General features: G+C 59.5%; 1 protein-coding gene across 1 annotated transcript in view; it reads right to left on the bottom strand.

The window, feature by feature from the left end:
• SDC3 (syndecan 3) overlaps positions 1–27064 on the bottom strand; it is a 37997-nt gene extending 10933 nt beyond the window's left edge. Inside the window, exon 1 of the mRNA XM_046660872.1 lies at positions 26924–27064. Within this exon, the coding sequence (XP_046516828.1) occupies positions 26924–27064 (141 nt within the window). The remainder of the gene's footprint in view (positions 1–26923) is intronic.
• Positions 27065–27098: the final 34 nt, after the last annotated feature.

Genomic DNA, 27098 nt, shown 5'->3' with positions numbered 1-27098 from the left:
CGTGTACTTGGTCAGTGACCGCCCACCCCCACTAAGCTCCACCACCACGGAGGCAGGGCCGTGTCTGCACATGGTAGGTATTCAGGAAATATCTGTCAGGGAATGGAGTTGGGGTTGGAAGATGTGAGTAATTCTGGGCAGGGGCAGGCTGGTGCTGAGGCTACAGAAGCCCCACTACAGAGGGCTTGCCGTGTCCCACTGCCACTTTATCTTGGAAATTGGTCATTTTTCATCCTGAGTGCACATCAGAATATTGTAAAAACTGAGCTCAGCGGTTCAGCAGGTCTGAGGCGGACTCCGAGCATCTGCGCTGTCTGACCGACGCGGGGAGCCATGGAAGGTATGTGAGCAGGAGAGGGACCAGATCGGCACTGCGCTCTGTGCTCAGCTTCTCACACCCCGGCCCCTGATGGGCCGCCTTTTGGAGTCAGCGCTAGAGAGAGGATCCCAATCCTGGCTTCCTGCCCCAGCCTCGACCACCTGCTCCAAAGCCCCACCCAGCCCCGCCAGGGCAGGAGGCCAGGGCAGGGAGCCAGGAGACTCACCCCCCCCCACCCCCGTTACCACATACACAGACACACACACACACACACACACGGTCTCAAAGTAATGAATTAATCAGTATTTACTTGCTACCAGTGAGTCATGGAGTGGAACAATTAGTGTAATTGCTCCCGTGACTAATTGCTGGGTCTTCCTCCCTTTTAGACATTCCAGGAGCTCAGAGCAGCCATCATCCGACTTTCCCCAGCTCCCAGCTCTGCCCCTACTACCAAGAAAACTGAATCCCAAGCCCCTGGCGAGGGAGCTCGAAGGCTCCTCATCCTGCCAGCCTCCAGAGCCTGGGCCCGCTGGCGGCCATGGGAGACTTTCTGCTTAGTTCTGAGACAAGCAGCCTGAAGCCAGAGATGTGCAGCTCCTGCTCAGAGCCACACAGCAGGACGGAGACTCAGGCTCCTGCTCCTGGACGGGGCCGTCTTCACGGTCTCGCCATCCTTCTGGGCAGGCCAGAGAGTGACTGGGAGACCTTTATCTGGGAGGAGGAGTTCTAAGAAGTCTGTGGTCCCCGGGGACCCCCAAAGTGGAATGGACCTGGGGGCCAAAATAGGGAGTCCTCATGATTCGTCAGTGACCAGCGCCACACCCCAGCCCCTAACACCCTGCTCCCAGAAAGGCCTGTACAAATCCACAACCCCCCAAGCCACAAAGAGCCTTGAAATGATGTAACAGAGACTCAGAGAGAACACACACACACACACACACACTCTGACACACACTCACCTAAAGGCAGCCACCAAGAGGCCCCCTGGGTTGGCATGCCTTTGGGTACAAATAAGCACGTGCATTGGGGCGGGCCCTGGGTGGGGGCGCACGCTGTGCAGCTCTGAGGCTCAGAGACGAGCGTGGAGCCTCCTGTGAACCCATCAGCCTCCACTCAGGTAGCTCTCACCTAGATACTATTCATCCCCAGCTCAGTAGCCATCGACATGACAACCGTTACCATGACGACCATCTCCTCCATGCTAAGGACCAGGAGCTCCAGCTCCCCACAGAGATGGGGGGGCAGGAGAGAGAGAGATGGTGGAGGAACAGAGAGGATGAGCAGGAGGGGGGAGGGCAGAGACACAGGACGAAGAGGCAGGGACACAGGGAAGTCAGGGTCAGAGGGGCATGGGGTTGGAGGGGGTGGGTGGAGGGAGGACTTGGTGCGGGAGAAAGGAGAGAATGTGAGAGTAGGAGGCAAAGGGAGAGAATTCTCTCACATCTTAATTTAGCCTACCGCTCATCAAACAAAGCTGGGGAAGGGGCCACCTCAGTGATTTTCCAAACCTGCATCCAAGAGAACATTCTTTCCAAGTAACAAGCAGACCCCAGATGGGGTTGGGGGGGGGGAGCCAATAACCCAGTCACCCCTCAACTCACCCTGAGAAGCTTAATGCTGGGGACACCTGCGACCTGTGGGGGTGAGGGACGGGGTGTAGAATGCCATCATGCCCAGCACCCCCCCAAAGCCGGCTGAGTGTCAGCGCTACCCCTCCCTGGGCCAGCTGGGGGGCCAGGGCTCAGTGGCCCCCTCCCAGGAACACAACAGAGGCAGTGCAGCTCCCAGGGGGACAGAGAGGAGAGCAGAGGGAGATGGGGGCAGGGAACTCAGAAGTCACAAAGTGCCAGAGGAGGATGGTGACAAACAGCCTTTGACCCCCAAACGACCTCTCCATTTGCATAATTCCATGCATAATGAGCATAATTATCCATACCATTCCCTTAAAGGAGAACTGAATCCAAGTGCCCCAGGACCCTGCAGCCTCCCTCTGACCCTCACTGCGTCCCCTCCAGGTAAACTCACACCTTCCTACGCATGATCAACACACCCACACACCCAACACACACACACACACACACTGCAACTAACAGACAATCCAGCCTGACACCCTCATGCACACACTACACATCCCAGCATACATACAGCCACGCCCTACAAAAACACACACACCCAGCACATACACACACACACCATCACGAGTAACATTTGCCAACCCCAACCTGTGCACCCACCTCAGCTCACAGACAATACAGCCTGGCACAAACTGGCACGTGCTCATCGGTCTACTACACTCCTGGCTGCACACACACACCTAGGGTATGCACAGACCCACAGCTGCACCCTTCTTCTCACGTAACGCCGCCCCCCGCGGCGCCCCAGGCCAATGTCGGCAAAATCTCATAACCACATGGGTGGCACACCCCGACCCATCCCCGTGTCCAAGCGTGTTCCCTAAATCATACCTCACCCACACATTCCCCACGGCAGGGCCACCCCCGGACCTGGATGCAAACCTCACAACTTGTAGACACGCTCTTCTCCCGCCTGCACCCCCGATACCCACCGCACGCAGCCTCGGGGCGCAGGCCAGAGAGCGCACCGACCGCCGAAGCCCCGGAACCTTCCGCTCCCTGCCGCACCCCAGGCCTGGGAGCAGACCCCCAGCTGGAGGCTCCCCGAGCAGCTGCTGAAGAGCTGAGCTCCCCAGGGGAGCCACCGAGGGTCCTCGGGGACCTCTGCCCACCAGGCTGAGGGGCTGCCCAGGTTCCAGCCCCCCACTTTAGCCATCACAGCCTCCCAGGGTTTTATTGCCGCATCTCACAGAGACAGACGCTGAGACAGGAGCACGGGTCCTCAGTCTCCCGAATCCTCACCCTGAGCACTCCAAGACCGCACCCGACCCGCGGCTCGCCCAGGCCTCCTACACCTGTGACCACGGGCCCCCTCACTCCCTGCATGACCTCAGCTCAGATCTAGCCACAGCCCTCCACACACGCCCAGGGTGCACGCATGCCATACACTCTAGCACATGGCGAACACACCGGGTGCTTCCAAACAGCCACTCCACCCCGTGCCCCTGCACGGGCACCCACCACGTAGTACCACCCTCCCACTCTCGGAAGCCCAACAATGGGCCTCTGACACCTGCATCCCCCAGGCCCCTCCCTCACGCACACCACGCACACGCACCATGCACACTCCCTCCCAGGTACATACAAGCGCACACACAACACCGGAGTGAGACGGGGCATCCTTCCCAGCGGGCCGGCACGCCCCTACCACTGTTCCTCACCACCCCCTCACCACCACCCCAGCTTGAGCTGACCCACAGCCCCACCCCAAAGAGGCACCCCAGGCTCCCACAGGGGTCAGAGAGCCCCCCTCGCCCAGCACCACCCCCAGCTGATCCTCTCCGTAGCGTTTTCAAGCAGCTGGGACGAGTAAGGGACCCAAATCAGCAGGACGTCAGGGAAGTGTCCTCGCTCCCACAGCCCCCACTCGGAGTTGGGGGGGGGCCTGTTGAGGTAGAAAGCCCAGCCCCCACCACCTGCTCTCCCCCATCAGGAGAAACAGGACAGCACAGAGGTTAAGCCAGAATGACTCGGCTCCTCCCCTTATGACCCGTCCCGTCAGACATCAGCCAGGCCACTGAGTTTCTGGGCACCTCAGTCTTCTCATCTGTAAAATGGGGGTGATGACAATAGCATGTAGCTCCTAGAGCCGCCACGAGAATCAAATAAGATCACGCAGGTAACTGGCTGAGCGCAGGTCCCAGGCCTTAGAGCTGAATAACTATATGCAGCCACAATGACTGGGAGTTCCATGTTAGTACTCCTATCACTATTCCTGAAGGCTCCATCTCATTTAAGCTTCGCCACCCCCATGAGGGAGGCAGAATCAGGATGATCACACTCACGCTGCAGATGAAGCTATTCATGCCCAGAGAGGCCAAGTGGCATTGCCAAGGCCACACAGCAGGGGAGAGGGCAGAGAGAGAAAAAGAGAGAGGCTGGGGGAGTGGGGAGAAAGGGTGAGTTACAGAAACAGACACAAACACACAAATTAGGTCAGCTGGCAGGGGGCCAGGAGCCCAGCACCCCTGTGCGGCGCTAATCGTGCCGCAAAAGCTAAGAATAAAATCAAGTACAATTAATGCTGCCCGAGCTTCCTTTGCCCATTAGCCAGACTAGGGCTCCACTCTCCTGGTCACCAGAGGCAAGGTGAGCAGAGGCTGGGAGCCCAGCTTTAGGTTCAGACAGTCTTGGGTTCGAGTCCAGCTCCACTTACTTGCTGGGTGACTCTGGGCAAGTTACTTAACCTCTCTGAGCCTCTGTTTGGATAAATGCAGACAATAATAATACACACTTTATAGAGCCGTTGTGAGAATAAAGTGAGATAATGCACCAGAAGTAGGCAGCTGCCCAGCACACAGGTGGCGCTCCACAGGCATTCATTGGTATTACTGTGGCATGTTTCCCACCTCAGGTCCCACCTTAAGGCAAAACTAGGCCTGAGTGACCACTGAGTTCAACTGTCCCTTCTTACAGATGTGGAAACTGAGGCCCAGGGAGGGGGAAGACTTGCACCATCCCACCCCCCAATAAGAGTGGGCAGTGCCGGGGAATTAGTCTTCCAAGGAACACTCAGAGAGGTAAAGTGATTTACCCAAAGACACACAGCCTCTTAACGACTAGCTCCTGGAAGCAGGGTGGTCTCAGCAGAGCCCTCTGGATCCCTACAGGCCCCATCTCCAAAAGGCCCTCAGGCCTGTGAGAACTCAGTGCCCCTCACGCTCACCAGCTCCAGCCCGGAGACCCAGAGCGTCAGCACAGGAATGTGGGCCGGGGCCAGGCCCTGGGCAGCGGGACAGCCGAGGGGGACACACAATGGGAGCCTGGACCAGGAAGGGGGCCGCCTCGGTCTCCGCCCCCCGCCCGTCCACAGCTGCCCTGGCTGGGAACCCAGGACCCGCCACATTCACTGGCTGCTGGCGGGGTGGGGGGCACGAAGGCTGCATCTGCTGGGGAGGGGGCGGCGGGGCCCGGGGCCCAGAGAGCAGAGGGCCTGGGGGAGGAGGGGGCGAGCAGAGGCAGAGTAGGCCAGGCTGAACTCGACAGACCTCCCCGCCAGAAATATATCAGCGAGGCCCAGACGCGACACTGGCTGACGTGCCCTCCCACCAGCCTTACTCCGCCCGCCCCCAGATCTTCCACAAGGGCAGCCGGGAGGGCAGGAACACCCGGGGCCATCCCATCTCAGCCAACTGCTCTGCCAAGGACATCCCGGCCCCACGCCACACTCCACCCCCAGCCCCAGCCCGGCCCCTCCAGCACCTTCTCCACCCCCAGCCCCGTGCTCCCATCGTCCTGCCCAGAATCCCCATCCCCATGGCGGCACTGCCCCATCCACGCCTGCCCCAGGGTGAGAGCAGGCAGCATCCCAGCTCATGAGGCCACAGCCTGACACCCAGACAGGTCCCCTCCCTTCTCCACACTTCGCTGTCCCATTTGTAAGTGAACTGTCGAGCTGGGTGCTGTAAGCGTCTTTCTGATTCTGACACTGGGCGTCCAAGAATTCAGCCCTCAGGTCAGAGAGGGCTGGGCCGTGTTACTTCTGAGAGAGAAGAAGTGGAAATAACCTACAGTCCCAACCCCCGGGCACTAGTGAAATAAGTGAGGTCACACCGTCGCACGGAATATTACACAGCTGTCAATCACTGTGCTCACGAGTCCGCAGTGTCTACTCAGGTTGTTGAAAGGCAGAAATGCCCAACCCAAGGCTTTGCTTTTTTTGTTTCAAAGACTGTTTAAGGACATGGAAAAATGAGCACACGGCTGTCAGGAGGCAATAGGGCCCGGCTGCCAATCGGACCATCTCAACGGTTCTGTCTCAGCACCGGGGGGACCCCGGGCAGGTACTCCACCCTCTGGGCCCAGCTTTCCTCATATACCAAGACAACAGTGCCCACGTCGTGGGGTTCACAGAGGAGACCCCGAGCGCCCACCCACTGACAAACTGCTCGATAAATGTTGGCTGTTTATACTATTATCATCACTAAGTTTAAAAAATAGGTTACCAAAAAAACTATGTTGAACTTGCTCCTGTTTTAACAAACTCACTTCCAAAGTGAGTTCGAAACACTGAATTCCACGAAACGTTCCAGAGGCTCTCTCTGGGCCGTGGGGCCACAGGGTTTTCATCTTTCTCTCAGGACCTGTCTGTATTTTCCCAACTTTCTACCATAAACTCAGGAAACTTTAATATCAGAAACAGCACATGCTTGCTGAGTCCCCACCCCTGCTGTTCTCCGGCCTGTGAAGCTCCGTAGCCCCCCGTTCTGCCGAGACCCCAGTGGGACTGTTCCTGAGGAACCAGAGGAGCACACGGCGACCAACAGAGAGGAGTCTCCGAGGGAGCCAGAGCTGCACACAGCTGCCCCTCATCACAGACGGGCTGGCTCAGCAGGCCCACTCCCTCCCTGGCCATCAACCGGGCTGGCGGCCACAGTGGCCCACGGCACCCAGATGCCTCACCCGCCCACGTGCTTCTCCCACCCGCCCGGGTCCTAGCACCACCATCCCTGCTGGTCCCAATTGGGGTGCGAGCTGGCCGCCCTACAGCTGCCCACCTGTCACCAGCCTCCTCAACCCAGGGTGGGGACACCGCTGTCACCCCTCCATCACTTCCAGCCACCTGCCCTCTAGCGTCACCCTCTTGGCCACCCTCACACTGCTCATTTATTCCTGTCCCCACGCTCCTGCCTGAGAGCAGGACCACCCACGGAGGCCCTGTTTCCAGACTCAGCGACCTACTCTCCCAGCTGCCCTCCCCCCACACTCCTCCCACACCAAACCCTTTCTGGTTCTGGAACCGGCAGGGCTCGTTTGGGCCTTCCCCTTGCTGTTCCTGCCTTCTGAATACCCTTCCTATCTCTGCCTGGCCAGCACCTACTTGATCGGTCAGGACAAGCAGTATTTGTCAAGCACCTACTGTGTGCTAGGTGCTGTTCCAGGCACTCGGGGTCCCACGATCAGCGGGACAGAGATGTCCTCATGAAGCTCGGTCAGCTCCAACCACACCTCCTCTGCGAGGCCAACCACCTGCCCGGTCTGAATCAGGAGGTCCCTTCTGGGGACTCCACCTCCACCGTGCTGTTTTATGGGGGAGGAGAGGCCTCCAACCATGCTCCTGTCACTCCAACGGGCCCCTCCTACCAGGTCCATGGATCCAGTGGGCCACCTGGGAAGCAGGTGCTCGCGTCCCCATCTGCCCATGAGGAGACTGAGGCTGTTAAGCCACCGGTTGGGGGTGCAGCAGGATTTCAATCCTGGCCTCACTGACCCCAGACCCCGTGCTCGGTGAACTCTTGAACCCCCAAGAACGCATGCGGGGACCCTAGTTTGTGACACGACATTCATTTCACCGGCGCATTTCCAGAGGAGGCCTGGGGCCTTTCTGTCCCTTACCATGAGCAACAGCGAGAGTTACCACGGAGGGAGCACTCACCATGTGCCAGGCCCTTTATAAGCACACTGCCTCATTTCTCCTCACAGACATCTTCCCGGTGAGGGATTATCACCTCCATTTTACAGATGGGCAAACCAAAGTTCAGAGAGGGGAAGCAACTGGCCCAAAGTCACACAGCAATGGGCCAGATTTGAACCCAGGATTAGCTGAACCCCAGGACCATGCTCTTTGTACTGTAGTACCTACTCTCAGGCCCCACCAGTCTCCCCCACCAGAAGCCCCTCAAAGGTGCGGCAAGTGTCGGAGTCCACACACCACCCCTGTCCCCCTCAATACCCTGCACAGAGCCAGACAGACAAATGGACTGAATGTCTGGGAGCGAGTAGAAATGGAGGACAGCTCCTGCTCCCATGACAGGTGGCCCAGCTCACATGAGCAGCCCCACCCGCCACCCTGTCCCTCACTAGCAGGTGCCACTGGGACTGAGCCTCCAGGCTCTGCGAGGGTCCCTGTAGCAAGGGCCCGCCCACTCCTGGGGCTGTGAGTCTCCAAGGACGACCTGGGTGGGGGTTAGGTGTTCCAGTGCTGGCTTCCAGAGAGCCCTGCTCAAGCCGTCTACCCAGCAGGCCTCAGTGCGCCTCCTAGAGAATGGGGATAGCGATCCCCAACACAGAGACCAGCTGTGATGGCGCTGTGCAGTTACTAGGCAGCCAGTAGATGCTGGGATGTAACACGGTGTCCCTACTCAAAGCTCACCTCCTCCAAGAGGCCCTCCCTGACCACCAACTGCACCCAAGCGACCTCCCCAACCCCCACCCCTCTGACACACTAGGGTGGTGTCTCACAGCCCCCACAGCCTGGGAGGGGCTTGTTTACTTACTTCCTCATCTACTGTCTGTCTGTCCCCCGCACATGTCCTGGGGGTCGCCATCAATATCCACTCAGTGACTACTGAGAATGGGAACCCCCCTACAGACTCACAGCACCCACCTCCCACCCCCATCACCATGTGATCCTGGGCAGGGCCCCGTCCTCTGCCTCAGTCTCCCCGTGTGTAACACCAGGCAGTTGGACAACCATTCCCTCTGGTCCCTCCGAAATCCAGAGAGGACTCTGACGGAGCTGGGAGGAGGGAAGAGAAACTGAGACTGATCTCAGCATACTCCATCATAAAGACTATGCAAATTATATGCAAAAACATGCAGATTCGCGGGCTCCCAGTGGAGCCTATGATTCTGGCCCTTTACCACCAGGCCGGGGTTGGGAGGAAAGTAGCATGTCCTGAGCACCTACTGAGCGCCAGGCCCCTCGCTGATGGAGCCAGGTGAAATGTGCCTCCTTACTCCACTGACCCAGAGAGGCCAGGCGACTTGCTAGAAGTCACAGAGAACCCAGATAGAGAGTCAGGACGGAGTGGAGGGGGCCAAGGCAGCTGGGAGTAGGGCCTGGGGGGGCAGGGCCGGGAGAGCAGATAGAGGCTCAGGGCAGCGTGGCTGGCTCTCACCCCCACGGACCTGAGGGAAGGCAAGCTCCAAGGGCACAGCCATCTTTGGCCTGATCGTGGGGGCCACTTGAAGCCAGGTGAGAGGGTTCCAGGGCCCTCACCAGCCCTGAGCCTCGGCTGGGACCCCAGAAACTGAACAAAGGTGAGACAGCCCCACTCTGCCGGCTGTGCTGGCACATCCTCCCCAAAGCCTCCCCAGGCACATGCCAGCACACACCCCGAGGACACACAACACACATACCCCAAACGTCCCCAACTGTGTTCATGCAACTGTGTGTGTCCAGGCCCAGCCTCCTGAGGAGTCAGGCTGTGGTCCCCTCGCCCTCCCGTTGGCTGGGTTATTTATAACCAGCACAAACTCACACATGGCAGAGACTCGACTCCTCATCCCCCCGGGACCATCCCACGGGCTTCTGAGCTGCCCCACTTCGAAGCGATGGAACGAGTCAGACTCAGGTAGTATGAGACAGGGGCCTCCAGGGCCACCACCACCATCACCCAGGTGGGAAACTGAGGCACAGAGCAACAAGTCAGACAAAAAACCTGGAGGAGGGGCTGGCAGAGACCCCAGAGGCCTGCCTAGGGCCACACTTGCCTCCAGGGCTGCCTCCAGCCCAAGATGACAGTCTGTGAGACACAGGCGAGGTGGGGAAGGGGCAGAGCAACGCCGAAGCGCTGACCCTCATCTCCCGAGTCCTGGCAGGCAAGTGGGGCCTCGCCAGGAGCAGGGGCTCTGAAGCTAGACTGCTTAGTCCAAACCCCAGCACTGGCCCTCAGCAGCTGTGTGACCCTGGGCAGGTAAGTCCACCTCTCTGAGCCTCAGTTTGTTCTCCAAAAAAATGGGCAGAATAATAGTACTGACCTCAAAGCGTTGGGAGAATTAAATGAGATGATACAAGTGGGCTGTTAGCCCAGAGCCTGGTTACCTGTCAGCTGGGTGACCTCGGAGTAAGCTGCCTGGCCTCGGCCTCAGTTCTCCCATCTGCAAATGGGACCACAAGCCGCAGCACACACAGACTCCTCTCTCTTTTCCTCTGTTCACAGGGGGCCCCATGACTCCGGACCACCCCCAGATTACCCCCTGGATCCTCTTTAACCCCCATCACTAAGCACTTGGAGATTTTCAGACATTGTGCCACTGAATCTTCTAAACCCCTCCTCAAGGTGTAAATTCTGCTCCCAGTTTTGTGGTGAGCACCTTGCCTTGTCAAATATAGATGTTCTATAAACATGTGAGGGATGAATGGATGCAAGAACAAATGTGATCAGAAAGTTGGAAAATAACAAGTGTTGGTGAGGATGTGGGGAAATCGGAACCCTCGTGTACCAGCGGTGGGAATGGAAAAGGGGCCGCCCACAGTCTGGCAGCTGCTCAAAAGGCTGAAAACAGACTGATTATGTGACCCAGTCACTCTACTCCTAGGGTATGACTCAAGAGAAGTGAACACGTGAGTCCACACTTTTTCAAAAAACAGCAGTATTCCTAATAGCCAAAAAAGTGGAAATAACCCAAATGTCCATCAACTGATAGATGGATAAATAGAAGGTGGTAGGCCCATACAATGGAATATTATTCAACAAAAAAAGGAAATGAGGTACGGACACCTGCTACCACGTGGACGACGCTTGAAAACATCCTGCTCAGGGGAAAAAGCCAGACACAAAAGACCACACACTGTGTGACTCCACTTACGTGAAATGTCCACAATCAGCAAATCCACACAGACAGAAAGTGGGTTAGTGATGGTTTCATCGGGAAGAAACGAGGAGTGGCTGCTAATAGATACAGGGCATCTTTCTGGGGTGATGAAAACGTATAAAACTGGTGATGGCTGCACAATTCTAAATATACTAAAAACTATTGAATGAGATACTTTAGATGGGTGAATTGTATGGCATGTGAGTTAAATCTCAATAAAGCCATTGTTTAGGGGGAGAAAAAAGAAGAAAGAATGTGTAATTGAGGCTGGGAGAGGGTGAGAAACTTGCCCAGGGTCACACAGCAGAGCCTGGACTCAAATCCTCAGCCTTATCCCTGCTCACCTCCTCACCAAACCCCAGTGGAGGCGTCCCCAGCCCCCACCCCGGAAGGACAAACACAGACTCCGCAGGCCACAGCGGGCGACGCCTCACACAGTGACTGCCTCCTGTGTGCTTGTCAAACGCCACTTTGTCAAGTGGGACCACTGGAAGGGGGCAGGCTTGGCCCAGAGGGACCCAAGAGAAGGGAGGTAACCCCAGACTCAGGCCGGTTGCCACCTCCATCGCTACGCCCCAGTGTCCCAGCTCCAGCCCTCGGTGGTTCTGAGACGCCCCCACCCGAGCCCTCTGTCTGTGTGGTTGGCCCCTGGATGCCCTCAGGAGGAGGCACGAGGACATGTCCCCACCAGGGAAGGAGGTGGGAGGGTGGCAGGCCCAGCAGAGAAGCACATCTGAATCTGAAGACCAGTCCGTCTGTTCCCCGCCCCTGTGGCTGTCTAGGGCAGACTTCAGGACAGACAGGTCCCCAGGGCCCACCCCTCACCGCCTCCACTTGGCTCCTGGGCACTAGCCTCTGCCCAGCCCAGCTGGCAGCCGCAGAGCCTCCGGCTGGTTTCCGTTCTCTATTCTCTGCGAGAGGCCCGTCTGTCCCGAGTGCTGCGCCGGAGCACGAGCTGCCAGGCCAGTCTGACAGGTGCCCAGCACCCCACACGCCCCTGCCAGGCTGCGCCCAGGGATGAAGCCTGCACCCCTGAGCCCCCTGCCTCCAGCCCACCACCTCGGCGAGCTTCCCAGCCCTGGCTCTGGGCCCCACCTGGTCACTAGGAGGGGAAGAGGTGGCCTCTGAGAGCCTTACAGTGCAGACTGCAGGGCAGGGCCACCAAGGATCTCGAGGAGGGGAAGCCAAGAACTCCACAAGGACCCACTGGCCCTCAGTCCCAGCCCGGAGGTGGAGGGAGCCAGAGAAAACCCCAGGGCCCCGTGTCCTCTCCCCAACATCAGCCACCAGCCTCCCGTGGGTCCAGCACATCCTTGTGTCCAGCAGCCGCCCCTCTGCCCACTGCCATGCGCTCTGGCAAAAAGTTGAGCCCTCACCACTGAGCCCAGAGGCCAACCACCTGCAAGGGACTCAGGGACCCTGAGTGCCCTGCCCCCACGCCCGCACAGCCCAGGGATGAAGTGAACCCTCCTTGACTCCATGTCACTTGAGCACGGCTTTCCGGTCCAAAACCTCCTTCAGGTCTCAGCTGACCCATGACCAGACCTTCCGCAGGCAGCCTCAGGGGCCCCAGCCCTGGGCTCCTGCCATCAGAGCCCCAGTCACACCGGTGTGGCCCCCTCTGCATAGGGAGCTCCACCCGGGCTAGCCCCAGCCCCAGGCCAGAGCAGGGCCCCAGGGACATCCAGATAAGCGAGCCCCAAGTGTCCAGCCCAGGAGCAGGAGCAGACAGCAGTGTGGGCAGGAGAACCTGGACTGGAAACGCAGAGCTCCAAGTGGACAGCCAATAAGGGCTGTTACTGGGAGCCAGTCTGTTCCCCAAACCCCAGGACAAGGACAGAGGTGGTGACTGTCACCCCTGTGGTGACAGAGGCCTGTCATTACCCCTGCCCCTTTGCTATCAGTCCTGGTCACCAGCTCTGGGCCCTGTACCATGCTGGACCCTAATCCTGACAACTACCCTGCAGGACGGTGGTCACCATCCGGCTTTACAGAGGGGGACATGGGCACAGTGAGCTGCCCGAGGTCACCCAGCTGACACAAGGAGGTCACAGTCAGAGCTCAAGTGGGGCTGCTGCCCAAACCACCCCCTTCCCACCATTCATCACAGCCATGCCTTAGAGACACACACATCCATTCTGACACGGGGCGGGGGGACTCGGCCCGCACAATCTCGGGGCACCCCCACAGTGCCCTGGGTAGTATGGCATGTGCCTCCCTCCCATGGTGTGCTGGGGACAGTCTCACCTCTGAGCCACGGTCCACATTGACCCCTCCCAGCGGGAGCACCCTCGCCACGCCTTATTTCTTACCAGGAGGACTGCTGCCATCCGGGCCGGGCAGTTCTCAGGTACGGCAGCCACTTCACAGCCCCAATTGCTGCCCCCACACCCCATAAATGCCAGCAGCATCCTGTTACTGTGACAACCAAAAATGTCCCTGTGCATTTCCAAATGCCCCAGGTGCAGACACCTTCAGTGCCCAGCTCAGGCCTCACTTCCTTCTGGAAGCTTCCCCATCCCCTTCTTGTCGCAGAGACCACCCCCCTCCCTGCTCAGGGCCCCAAATTCAGCATCTCCTGGGTGAGCCTCATCTTCCCACTTGGTGCAGAAATGCTCTGCCCGGAAACAGGGTTCCCAGAGATCAGAATCACGGGGACGGCGCCTCACACTGAAGATTCAGAGTCAGGGTCCGCAGCAGCCAGGTGGTTAAAAAAGGGATGGCCGGGGTGAGCCCAGTGGCGCAGCGGTTAAGTTTGCACACTCTTCTTCAGCTGCCCAGGTTTAGCCGGTTTGGATCCCGGGTACGGACATGGCACCGCTTGGCAAAAGCCATGCTGTGGTAGGCGTCCCACATATAAAGTAGAGGAAGATGGGCACAGATGTTAGCTCAGGGCCAGTTCTCCTCGGCAAAAAGAGGAGGATTGGCAGCAGTTAGCTCAGGGCTAATCTTCCTCAAAAAAAAAGAAGGGATGGCCTCCCCTGGCCTCTCTGACCCTGGCCGTCACCTTCTTCAGGGACACACAGTCATCCCCCTCCCCCACTCCCCAGCATGTCCGCACCCAGGATTGGGTAGATTACATAGAATGGAGTGTCTGAAGGAAGCCACATTTTGAGTTTGTGTTGTCTCTGGAGGTCAGGCAGGAGACAGAGCTCTGAGTCCCTCCGCACCGCCCCCGCCCCCGCCCTCGCCTTAATCACCACTAAGGAGGTCAGATGACCAGCTGCCCCTCTGGCCTGGGCTCCCTAGATGCTGAGATTAAGAGCTTGGATTAAGGACGGACACATTCCTGGTATCTTAGAGCCCCAGCAACGCGTGTGTGTGTGTGCGCGTGTGTGTGTGCGCCCCTAGGCACACAAGTGTACACAGCCAAGCGCTTTCAGGGGCATTCCTGGGTGTGCGTGCAGGTACACTCGTGTGAGTACATCTGCAGGTCGTCTCAGGTGCCTGTGTGGGTCTGGGCATGTCTGCGTGAGGACACGGGCTAGGTCTCTGTGAATGGTCCATGTGCATGGGGGGGGGGGGGGGGGTGTGTGTCCCTGTCCCTGTGGGCCCGTGTGTGTTCAGGTGTGAACATCGGTCTGTGTCTCCACATGTGTGCACAGGACAAGGGTGTGAGCCCAGGTCTGCGTGCTCCTTCATGGACACAAATGGGTCTGCACATGCGCACATTTCTACGTGTGCATCAACCCTCCTGAGGTAGGGAGAGTGTCTCCCAGCTTCTTCCACTCTCCTTCCAGGGGCTGCTAACATCCACAGCCACCCAAGGTGTTGGGAGCAAGCCCCCTACAGCTGAGAAAGGGGACAGACAGCAATTCGGGGACTCCTGATTCCTCCTGGCCTAGCCTCACACCTGAGCCACTAAAACAGCTGAAGAGAGAGGAACAGGCACAAACGTCCTTCCCTACGCGGACACCCCGGCCCCCAGGCAGCGGCACAAACCCAGCAACACACCATCACACCCACGTGCACACACAACCCAGCCCCTCGCACAAACCACAGTCCTCCACAGAAACACAGCCACAGCTGTCCCCTGGCTCAGCGACAGCCTCGCAGACCATCGGCGAACACAGAGCTGGAGCCCTTCCGGATAGGAGATGGCCCCCAACAAGCCTCCCAGCCCCCCGCCTCACAGGAGAACAGGATTCCGCCAAGGCAGGGCTCAGCTTCCGGAAGCCGCCCAGGGCCACAGCCCGCGGAGCTGTTCTGCCTCTCACTGCTGGGGGACCCTGCACAGCCACGCTCTTTGCGCTCAGGGTCCTCATCTGAACACCAGGGTGATGGGCTGACTTCCAGTGGCTCTACAGCCCTCGAAACCACGCTTCAGGAGGAGCAGGTGAAGGGAATGGCAGTTCCGGGCCCAGAGGGCGAGGAGTAAGGAAGAGTCCCTCTAGCCGCGGCCCTAAGCAGCCCCTGGGCCCTTGAGACCCTGTCCCCCAGGGGACTCCTTGGGTCCTGGCCTCACTAAGTGGCAGCCAGGAAGACGAGATGTTCCAACCAGACAGGCAGTGAGTGAAGCAGAGGCCTCTGGGGAACCCGAGCAGGAGGGAGAGGGAGGGGAGGGGGGCAGCAAGCAGACAGGGGAGGAGGAGGAGGAGGAGGAGGAGGAGCAGGAGGAGGAGTAGGAGGAGGAGGTGGGGAGGAGGGCTGCCGGGGTGGGAGGTGGATGGCAGAGGGGAGGCTCTCTCATCACCAAGCCTGAGCCTCGGAAAGCCCACAGTCCACCTTCCAGAAAGGTGGAGTCCAAAAGGACCCAGTACGCGCCTCGGCTAAACGAGGCAGGCAGGCTGTGTCCCTCACACCCATTGCTCCCCAGCGCCAGCCTCCACTCTCCTTTTCTCCGAGCTTGGGGATCACAGGAGCAGGGGGCTGGGGAGAAAGGACAAGGTGTGACAACAAGGGAGAACTGGAAGTAAAACAGATTGAGGATGTGCAAAAGCACAGAAAGGAAACAATGCAGCAGCATCAGAATTGGGAAAATGAAACAAAGTAACATGTGAGGGCTAAACAGGGAGATGATGTAATGTGGGCGTGGGGGCTGCAACAATGTATCCAAGTGAGGGCTCCCAGGAGGAGGTAACAATGATCCCGTGGGCAACCAGATACCAGGAAGCACTGTCCCGCAAGGGGTTTAGTAAAGAATCCTAACGTGTAGAAGAAGACAAGTGCCTGAGAATCTAGAAGAGGTAGGCAGGAGAGAAGTTGGGAGCTGGGAGGAGAGGTCGGTAGGTAAAGGGTTCCCAGAGGAGGGGACATCTGTGCTGGGTTTTGGAGGATGAGTAGGAGTTCACGGCGAATGGACCAGCCCATGGAGAGCGAACAGCACGTGGGTAGACATGAAGGCAGGTGAGACAATGGTGTGCTCTGCACCCAGGGAATAGCCAGAAATCTTGGGTGGTAGCAGTGGGGGGGGGGGGGGGTGGGTACAGGGTGAAGGGATGAGGCTGAAGAAGTACCTTGAATGCACTGATAGGAATCAATTTGGCATAGAGTCTTGTGCATGAGGCCAGCTGGGGCTGGGTCAGGGAAGGCTTCCTGGGGGAGGTGGGTGGGAGCTGGGCCTGCAGTCTGGGCAGAAGAGAGACAGGAAAAGAGAAGAAACACGGTACACGGGATGGTGCCCTGCCTAGGAGTCAGGAGACAGAGTTCTTAGTCCCAGCTCAGCCACCAACCTGCTGTTTTACTTTGGGCAAGCACTGTACCTCTCTGAGCGTCCATTTCCTCATATACAAAATAAGAAGGCTGAACTACCAGATCTCAGAAGATCCTCGTTATGACTAGAAATCACTCCTTTGGCCTCAGTTTCCCCTTCAGGACAATGAACAATTTGGATAAGAGTGCTTCCGAGGGTCCTTCTAGCTGAAATCATCTTCTGCCCTCTGATCTTCCCCAGCCTGGGCTGGCCGCAGCCCACGGCCCAACCTGGACAGAAAACACGCTGCAGAGAACAGCTGCTCGTGGAGGCCGAGAGCCGCCAAGCCTGGGCCAGGGCCTCCCCGACGGCAGCCACAAAGGTCCAGGCACCTAGCAAGACCTGACTGGCCTTAAAGGCATCCTCTCAGGGCACCACACTTTACAGTTTGCAATGCACGAGGCAGCACGGAGCAGTCTCGTGTACCAGACAGGACTCTGAGGCCAGGCTGCAGGGGTTCAAATCCTAGTGTACCACTTACTAGCTCTGTGACCTTGGACAAGCTATTTAACCGCTCTGTGCCTCAATCTTCTCTTTTGTGAAATCAAGGTAATAATGATGTCTCCTTCATAAAGCTGTTGTGAGGATTACCTGAGTTTTTATATATAAGGCATCTGGCAGAGTATCGTGCACAAGGCAGGCAGAATTCAACATTAACGTCATTGCGTTCATGCTCTCATTAGCATCCCATGCCAGCCCCTCAGGGCAGCGGGGCCGCACTCACTTTACAGACCAACATCCTCTTCCTGCAGAGTGGAACCCAAATGCCTTGGTCTGGACTCAAAGCCCACCTTGTGAGCCACTGGGCTCTTCCACGCCAAGGCTCTGTGGTGTTCATGTTCAGCCCCAGGGCACCCCATGGCACAGGCCAGGCACCCAGGAGGTGCCCATGAAAGTCTGTTAAATGCAAGAAACAATACATTCCCATTAGAAACAGTGACCCCTACAGCGATGGCTCTTCCAGCCCAAAGAGAGGCATGTTCCCCCTCCACACACGGCTCCCTCCCCTGGTTGGGAATGCTGCTTTGGACCACACGTGACTTCCAACATACCATGACCTTTCACCTCTGAGCCTCTGTCCACCCTGGTCCCTCTGCCTATCAATGTGCTGTCATCCTTTAAGGCCTGGTACAAAAGCCTCCTCCTCCACGGAGCCCTCCCTAATTCTCCAGAGCCAAAACCAACCTCTCACTCCCCCGACTCACTCCCTTGGCCCTTCTCCTGTGCTGGCTCTCTCACCCAACCGGGAGCTGCCTGAGGTCAGAGATGGGGTTGAGGCCCCTCAGGGGTCCCGAGTACCTAGGAAAGGCCAGACACAGAGGGGGCATCAGTCCACAGTGGCTGAAGTGACTGGCAGCCCGTCAGTAGCACAGGAGGGACAAGGACAGGGTTCTGTACTGCCTGCCCAATGCTTCCTCCACCCACGACACCAGACTCCGGGTCCCGCCCCCGGCGGCCCGGATTTGACTGATCACGTCCCCGCCTCTGGGAAGAGAAGTGGTGCTCAGCGTGATGGGCAAGGAAAGGGATACCCCCACCCTGGCCCGAGAGGAACCAAAGACAGGCCACGTGAAGGTCACAGGCCCCCCAACTTCCCCAGCCCCGCAGGCCTGCCCCCTCCCAGCGGGGCCGCCCCAGCTCAGGCCCTGTCTCTCTGGCCTCAGGTCTTTCTGAGAGTTCCTCAAATATGAAAACCGTGGGGGCCTCTGGGTCACCGGGCCCAACCTCCCCATTTTACAGATGTGCAAGTGGAGGCCCAGAGGGAGAAAAGCTGCCCACGGTCACTCGACAAGCCAACAGCAGACTCACCTCTGAGACATGACGATCCTACGGAAAGTCTAAGAACTCAAACAAGCAAAATAAAGGCAGCCACCCAGCAGCAGCGTCCTTGGAACCAGCTGCTCCTCCCCCCACTACTCCTCACCCCAGCTAGTAAGTGAGGCGTCACTGGCCAGTGGACAGAGGAGGAGTGAGGCCGAGTCAAGGAGGCACTGGCCCAGGCTCACCCCGCGTCTGTGGGAGACCTGGGATTCGAACCCACCCCGGAGCGGCCAGCAGGGCTTCCCTTCCTGCTTCTCTTCAGTGCCCCCCCAGAAACGTCACACAGGCACAACACACCCACCATGAACACCCCCCCCACCCAAGCGAGGCTCACTGACAAGACGCAGGACACACGCAAGATGCACCTGCACACCCACAGCCCCCAGCACGGGGCCCTGCATACTGCTGGTGCTCAATAAATGTTTGCAGAATGAATGAGTCAAGCGAAAGACAGACCTCCGTGCACGAGCAGACAGAGCCACATTCCTCTGCCAAAAGCCCCCGACAACACGGCATCTCAAGAAGCACAGGCTCCAGCTGCTGCGCACCGCCCCACCCGGGGCACGCAACCTCATCACCTGGACCTCTGCGTCCCCATCTGTAAAATGGAGTAACAACACCTGCCTCATGGGGCCATGGGAGGAGCAACTGGAACCAAGCATGTTAAGCAGCTAGAAGTGTGCCTGATCCACAGCACATGCTCTGGAAGTACTGGTCGTCACCATCATCGTCATTGTCATCGTCTGTGCCTGGCTCCCCAGCCCAGGGAGCCTCTTGAGGGCAGGAGCCAGGTGGAATTCAGCTGCAGACTCCCCCACCACCCCCTCAACAGGAGCCTGGCCCTAGAGGGTGGCAGTAAACACACGGTGGGGCAGTGAAGGCCTGGGACAGCCGTGGGCCACCACGCCCCAGCCGTGGGCCCTGGAGAGGGTGGCAGGCTATGGGTTCCACCAGGCGCCCCGAGAAGCAAGACTATCCTTTACTCCCAGCATAGCAGCCCCCAGCTCCCTGGAAGCCTTGCCCGCTGAGTCCCTGCAGCCCCACATGGCCCCCCAAACCCAAGCCTGGGGGGCGGGGAGACAGGCCTAATGAGCCACCGCAGCCCCCTGGTGCCCGCAGTCAAATTGGCAATCAGTTTGCTGCAATTAATTTCCCAGATCTCGCTAGTGATTGATTCTAAATTACCCTTATTAAAGTCTGGGCTGGCAAGCAGGGCTGGGGGGTGGAGGGGAGTAGGGAGGATAAGTGGTGGACCTGGCTGGCAGTGCAGGGGTGCAGAGAGCTCTAGGAGGGCCTGGGCGGAGGCTGACCCCAGGGGGAAGCAAGCCCATACCCAGTCCAGAAGCAGGATGCAGGCCCTAATCAGCATGATCCCCCTCCCCCCACAAAAAAACACCTTGGCCCTGAAGGGGTGGGATGATGAGGTCAGCAATGGGGCACACAGAACTCCAAAGCGGACAAACGGGCAAGTGAACACGCAGCTCCACCAGCACCCGGCTGTGTGAGCTCTGGCAGGTGGCCTAACATCTCTGAGCCTTCTTCTAAATGAGGGGAATGCCACAGCCTCCAACAGGGGTCGGAAGGCACAATGAGACGCCTAAGGCAGGAGAACCAGCCCCAATCCTCAGGCATGGCCCCGGGCCGCCTCTGGGCTTCAGGGTTCCCATCTGGGAGACAGCAGACAGTGTGGCTGATCCTCTCCTTGGCTCTCCCACCCTGGAGGTCCTGTGCAAACATCAACCTGCTCAAGGCCATGACCCATGTGAGGAACAGAACACAGCCGGGGGCTGCCCCGCTGGGAAGAAAATGGAAAGAACCTGGTGTCACCATGTCCTGGGCTGAGGCTGTGAACAGCGAGGTCTCTCCAGGGTCCCAGGACTGGAAGGGCCTAAGGGTCATCGGGTCCAACCCTCTGCCTCCAGACTGACCTGCAGGCTGCCCAGGGCTCCAGACCACCAAATTCCCCACAACCTCTGCACACGAGGCCCCGGGAGGTGCTTCCTGTGATCTGGCCCCAATCCTGCCTGCTCCAGCTGGGACTCTTGGCCGGAGTTCTCCCTTGTAGGGAACCCCCCACCCAGAATCTGCTCTGGGTCATTCACGATCTTTCAAACTTGATTCCCACACTCTCCGAGGGAAAGCCCTATCCCCATTCCCAAAAAGCCATTCCTCAGTGAGACGGAGCGAGGAGCAGGAAAAGAGTGAAACCGAAGCAGGTGAACAGAGACATTGACGTTTGCAGGAGCAGCCACTCCCTCTCAGCCGCTCCGTTATCTCATCTTGTTAGATCCCAAACAACTCTGAGGCAGAGGGATTCTCAGCTCATGTGAAAGGAGAGGAGACAGAGGCTCAGAGAGGTGAAGCGAACTTGCCAAGATCACACAGCAAGAAACTGGCGGAACCAGGATTTCAACCCTGGTCCAGTTGGCTCCAAGGCCCCTGCTCCTTCTGCGACCTCAAGTTGCACCCTCAGGTTTGGAAACCCCAAAACAGACATAGTACCAAGGCCTGGGTGGGGACCCAGGGTGGGAAGAAAGACGGCTGGGGCGTGGAGGCTGCATGACCCTCCCCACCTGGTATAAAAGGCCAGCGGAGGCGGTCCCTGCCCCCTACCCTCACCAGCCAGGTAGCAAAGGGGCCAGACCATTTGTCAGGGGCCACCCCGCCCTCATCCCCCAGCTGGGCCCTCAGCCACTGGCGCTCAGACTCCCCCTGCAATCACGGCTTCCTGTTTGGCGCTGAGACTGGGCCTGGTCAGTGGGGGAGGGGAGCGGCCGCCCCTCTGGCCAGGGCCTGCTCTGGAAGGAGGGGGGCCGGAAGCGAAGGCCACCCGGCCTCCTGGGATCCTGGGAGGCTGGGAGCCAAAGCAAGGGAGGGCAGTCAACAAATATTTACCAGGCGCTGGCCTCGTGTCCCCGGGATGTGGGGGAACGTTAGGGAACAGCAAGCCAAGCCAGGTGGTCCAGGACCCGCCCAGACCCTGCTCCCCGCTGGGGTGGGCATGGGGGGTGTAGCAAGGGGCAGGGCCCCGGGACAGCTCCAGGCTCTGGCCACCCTGCCCCCCCCACGCCCCAGACACAAAATCACAGGGCTCCAAGCAGCTGGGCCGGAGCCCAGGCCACAGGGCCTCCTTCCCACCCAGACGTGGTGGCCGCGCCTCGGCACTCAGACCGCAGGCCCGCCCCACGCGGCCCCCTGGCGCCTCCCGCCCACGGGCACACGCCTGGGACCTGGCAGGACTCTGCCAGCCTCACTGTCCCCTCAGCCCACCTCCACAGCAGAGAACACAAAGCCCCAGCCTGGGCTCCAAAGCTCACAGTCCTGGCTTCCCTCCTTCCTCCATTCCTTCACCCTTCATTCACTCACATCATTCATTCACACCATTCTGTTCTGAGCCAGGCACAAAGGCGGCCTTGGGGGTTCAGCAAAGAACAAGGCATCCACAGAGCCTGCCCTGGGGCCTCATGGCCTATCAAGAATGCATTTGGACACTTCTGCTGACTGCTGTGTGACCTCCACCAAGTCACTCCCCCTCTCTGAGCCTCAGTCACTGAGACCAGAGAGAACTTGAGGTGCAAAGGGGCCAGGACTCAGGAATGGGGCGAGATGTAGATGTGGGCTCCACACGACAACTTCAGGGGGGATTAAAGGCAGGCCCAGTCACCTACACAGAGAGTGAGCCCCAACACTGGGGGCCTCCCGCACGTGTCCACGGGGAATGGCGGCTGTTTAGACCCCTCTCATCCTGGGCTTCTAAATCTTTCCCTTCTCCTGCGCCATGATCACGTGACCCAGACACAAGCTCCTGCTGCCCCCCAATCCTGCTGACAGCCCTGCAGTTCACAAGGCTCTCCTGCCATCCATCCCAGGGGCCCCCAGAACAGGCCGCCGGACAGACGACAGGCGCTGAGGCAGCATGGGAGCAAGGGCTCCAGGGCCAGGCCCCTTCCCAGACCTGCAACATGTGGTAGCCACCCACCTCCAAGGCTACCTTGAAATTAAATAAAAGATAAGGGACACGCCCACCCCAGAGCCTGGCACAGAGCAGGCGCTTACGAAACAGCAGGTGATGGGGGCATAAGAGGGGGAATTGGGAGGCCCCGAGAGGTGAAGTAATTTGCCCGAGATCACACAGCAAGAGGGAGTGAAGTCAGGGCTGCAGCCCAGTTCCATTAGCTGCCAGGCCCTGGCTCAACCCAGCTCTGTCACTTCCAGCTGTGTGACCTTGCACAAGTCAGTCAGCCTCTCTGTGCCTCAGTTTCCTCACCTGTAAAATGGGGGTTCCAATCATCCTACCTCCAAGGATTATCACGAGGATTCAATGAGCCAACGCGGATCAAGCACCTCGGGCCTGGCTCTCGGCTGGCCTGCGGCTTCCATCACCCGGCTCTCGGAGGGGCGGTGCCTGCTTCCAAAGGACAGCCGCACCCCTGTAGGCTGGCGGGGCAAGACTCCAGCGCTCGCCGCCCCAGGGCCTCGGCCTCGGCCTGCGCCAGCCTCTCGGACTCCTGGTGCAGCCCCTTCTAGAACGACCCATCCCTCGCCCACAGCAGCCCTGGGGGAAGGTCCCAGCTCCACCGGGAGGGGCAGGTGGGACAGCCCGGCTTCTGGGGGGGAGCTCTGTCGAGACCCCCTTCCCTTCCGGAGGCCCCCTCCACCCACCTCGCTGCCACCTCAGCATCTTCCAGAGCCCAGGCCCATGGCTCCCCATCCCAGGGACCCCAGACCCCAAACCCACGAAGTGGGAGGAGCCATTTGTTTTCAAAAGGCTGGATGAACAGCTGCTTTCTCCAGCAGAGCCCACCTCCACACCAAGCCCAACGGGGCGGGGGTGGGGCAAGAAGCACTGAATTTGCAGCTGGAGGCACTGTGCTGCTCCCCAGGGAGCAGAGGGCACCAGGTTCAACCCCAACCCTGCCATGAGGGTGCTGTCACCCCCAATTACAGTCCTGGAAGTCAAGTATTTGTCCCCAGTGGACAGGTAAGAAAGCTGAGGGACGGGGCAGGCTACAGCTTGCTCAGTGTCACACGGTGACCACTGTTATAGCTTAGCTCAAAACCTCCTCCTCCAGGCAGCCTTCCCTGAGCCCTCCAGGCTCCCTTCTGGAAAGGCCCTATCTCCCGGGGGCTCACTCCAAGGCAGGCTCAGTCTACCAGGGAGCTCATTTTCTCATCACAACATCCCTGTGAGGCTGGCCCCGTCACTGCTCCCATGTGACAGGGGAGGAAGTTGAAACAGAGAAGTTCCTTACCCAAAGGCACACAGCAGGTGTTGGTCCCCGGAGCCCACCCTGGGGGCTAACAGGCAGCAGAGCCCCATGGTGTCCCTGTGTCAGGGCCTGGCCTGGAACCGCCTAGGGGTCCCCAACTTTTCATTTCTACAGTGAAGATAATCGTGCCCTGGGAACCCAACGTTCCCAGTCAACTGGAATGGCTGGAGGGCAGAGGAGGAGGGAGTTCCTGGATGCTGGAAATCGTGGGGGTGGGGAGAGAGCAGGAACCAGCAGGCCTGGGGGTCCCTCACCCTTCCACTCCCCAGCCCTACATTCCCAACCACAGAATGGCAACCATGTAAAGGAACAAGAAATCAGCCTTTCTTGAGTGCTGACTATGTGCCAGGCATCGTGCTAAAAGCTTTCCATATTAACCCCTTTTGCTCTCCTATTCTCCCCATTTTACAGAGATAAGCACGAAGGCACAGAGAGGTTAAGCCACTTTCACAAGGTCACACAGTGACAAAGCAGCGAACTCCCATCATTGGGAGAATGCAAACAAAACTAAGTGACACCTAAAATCTCTCCCAGCCCTGAGCTTTCAAAGAATATGTGCCAGAGCTAAAATTTCCAGGAGCCCCACACTCCAAGCCTTTCTGGGCGGTGACATAAGTACAGCAGCTGAGATGGCCCCAAGGGCAGGTGTCCCTCAGAGTTGTAGTCCCATACTGTCTCAGGAGGGAGGACTCCCCAGATCAGACGCCAGACACACCCCCCCCAACTTACCAGCCACAGCACGAATGAGACCTGCCACCCCCACTGAGGCCACTCCCACACACGCACTGCCTTTCCAGCGGGTGGGCAGACCTACGGGTCAGCCTGTCCCTCCCCCACCCTGAGCCAGCCACTGCCCATCCCAGTGATGTCCTTACAGGACCCCTGCACAGAGGCCATTCCTGGAGCCATCCTGGCTGGGGCTCTTCTGGTCTAACCTCTGTCCTCCTTGCTCTGTTGTGGCACCGCTGGCATTAACCCTCCACACCCCAGGCCAGACGAGGTGATGCCCCTCCTGGACAGCCTGCCCCTGGGAAGGTGTGAGGCCTGGAGACGGACTCCCCCGCCTCCCCTGAGCCCCACCTCTCCTCTCTGCCACGTCAGCCGGCCATCTCAGCCTCCAAGCTCAGATCCCAGGGGTTTATCTGCCACCCAGGACTAGGGGTGAGCCACACCCACGCTCCCTCGCCCTGAGATGGGGGGCACGCTGCCTCCCTGAGGCCCCACAGTGCACCTGGGCAGCACGTCTCATGCTCTCATTTAATTCCTCCCACCCCCTCAGGAGCAGAAATTCTGAGCCTTGTTTTATGCAGTTCAGTGAGGGACGTGACTTGCCCAGGGTCACACAGCTCAAGACCCCTGTCTGGCTGCCAAGTGGAAAGCATCATATCCCCAGCCCCTTTCACTCATCTGCACACCGGTTACTGAGTTCCTTCTGTGTATGGGCGCCCACATGGCCTCGTTCCATCCCTGAGGAGGGTGTCATGAGCCCCATTCTGCAGGCTCAGCAGGGTGCCACGACCTGCCCACGGTCACATCACAAATTAGTGGCAGTCGCAGCATTTGAACCCAAGGCTGTGTGATTTCTGAGCCTTTGATTTCAAAGATGGTCTTGCAGAAATGTGGCTGAGAAAGTGACCCAGCTGCTAGGATGAGCTGGGTCCCTGTCCCTCCCAGGGACCTCCTCTCCTCACTCCACCGGGGCGAGAACCAGGGACAAGGCATCCAGCCCACCAGGCCCGGCACTCCCCCGTCCCCCGGCTCACAGCCTCCAGGTGGAGAAGGCTGATGTCGAGAAGCAACCTCGGAGGCGCCTGTCCGCCTCCCATTGTACAGACTGGCCGGCTGAGGCCCAAGGAGGCCTGCAAGGTGGGCACCTGGTCCTTTCCAGCCTGGGGAATGGGGGACAGGCATAGCTCCTAGAACCAACCAGGGAGATTGGGCCTAGAAACCCGCAGCTCAGCCCCAGTGCAGGCTCCGGGCACGTCCCCACTAGGGAACTCCCTTGGGCCCTGGGTCCCTCAAAGGTGGGAGGTGCCCCTGCCTCCCTGTACCCTCCTCCTCCTGCTGCCCTGATGGAGCTGGGACTCAGCTCAACCCCATGGCTGCTTCGGTCACTCAAAGGGACACTCAGGGGTCACTTCACACACACACACTCACCTCTGTCTGCACACACTCGGCCCCCTCGGGGGTACATGCCCCTGCACAGGATTCCCCATGTGGCTGCATGCACATGCATGCCCACGCCTGCGCGCGCACACACACACACACACACACACTCTCCCATGGGTCCCAGCACACGCCCACCACAGAGGTCTCTCCCACACACACACTCACCCCTGCAGGCACACACAGCCATGGCCAGCAGTCACCCAGCCCCATTGCTGGTACCCACCATGCACAATGGGTCACTCTCCACACAGGTAGGGATGGTGGTACCCACCCATGTGGTGGACTGACCTCATCCCTCATCCTTCACAGGTACATACCCCACAGGACCCCACAGCCTTCGCTGAGGTGGAGACACACACACACAGGGTCACCCTCACTCACCCCCTCAGGTCACCTTCACACAAGTCAACCTCACCCCTCCCCCGCTCCGGGCCCCCATGCTGCCCTCCCCACAGCGACCCTCGGAGGAACCAAACGCACACCCTCCCCCAGCAGAAGGAACCGACCCAATTCCCTAGAAGTGGCCACGGGCTGGGCACACCCACGAAGCCAAAGCCACGTTCACTCCGGACCCAAGACACACCCAGCCCGGGCCCCGCGCCGGCGACCCCCAGCCGGCCTGCAGGGCCTCCCCGCGCCTCTCAGCCAGGGCAGCGGACCCCGCTCGGCCCGGGGACACGGATTCCCGGAGCCACGGGGGAGGGGAGCGCCGTGCTGACGACCGCCCGGGCCTCCCTCCGGGGAGGGGTCCCAAAAGGAAGGGGAAATGAACCCCCAGAAGGCGACAGCGGCGGGGGCGGCCTTCCCCACCGATGCCAGCAAGGGGGGGCGCCCCAGAGGGCAGGGCACGGAGGAGGGGCGCCCGGGGAGGGCCGGGGAGGCAGTGGAGGAGGGGCCCCGGGATGGAGCGGGGGTCCCGGGGCCGGGGAAGGCACCCCGTGCCGGGAGGGAGCGGGGTCCCGGCGGCGACACTCACCCCCGCGGCGCGCCCCGCCAGCAGCAGCAGCAGCAGCAGCGGAGGCAGGAGCAGCCCGCGGGCCCCGGGCCCGGCCGCCCTCCCGGCCCCGGCGGAGGCTCCAGGGGCGGCCCGGGCGCGGCGCGGTGGCCCCGGCTTCATGGCGGCGGCGGCGGCGGCGGGCGCCTTTGTTCCG

This window comes from Equus quagga, chromosome 5 (assembly GCF_021613505.1).
Source record: "Equus quagga isolate Etosha38 chromosome 5, UCLA_HA_Equagga_1.0, whole genome shotgun sequence".
Taxonomy (NCBI): Eukaryota; Metazoa; Chordata; class Mammalia; order Perissodactyla; family Equidae; genus Equus; species Equus quagga.
The sequence above is the reverse complement of the archived record's forward strand: the minus strand, read 5'-3'. Positions and strand labels throughout refer to the sequence as shown.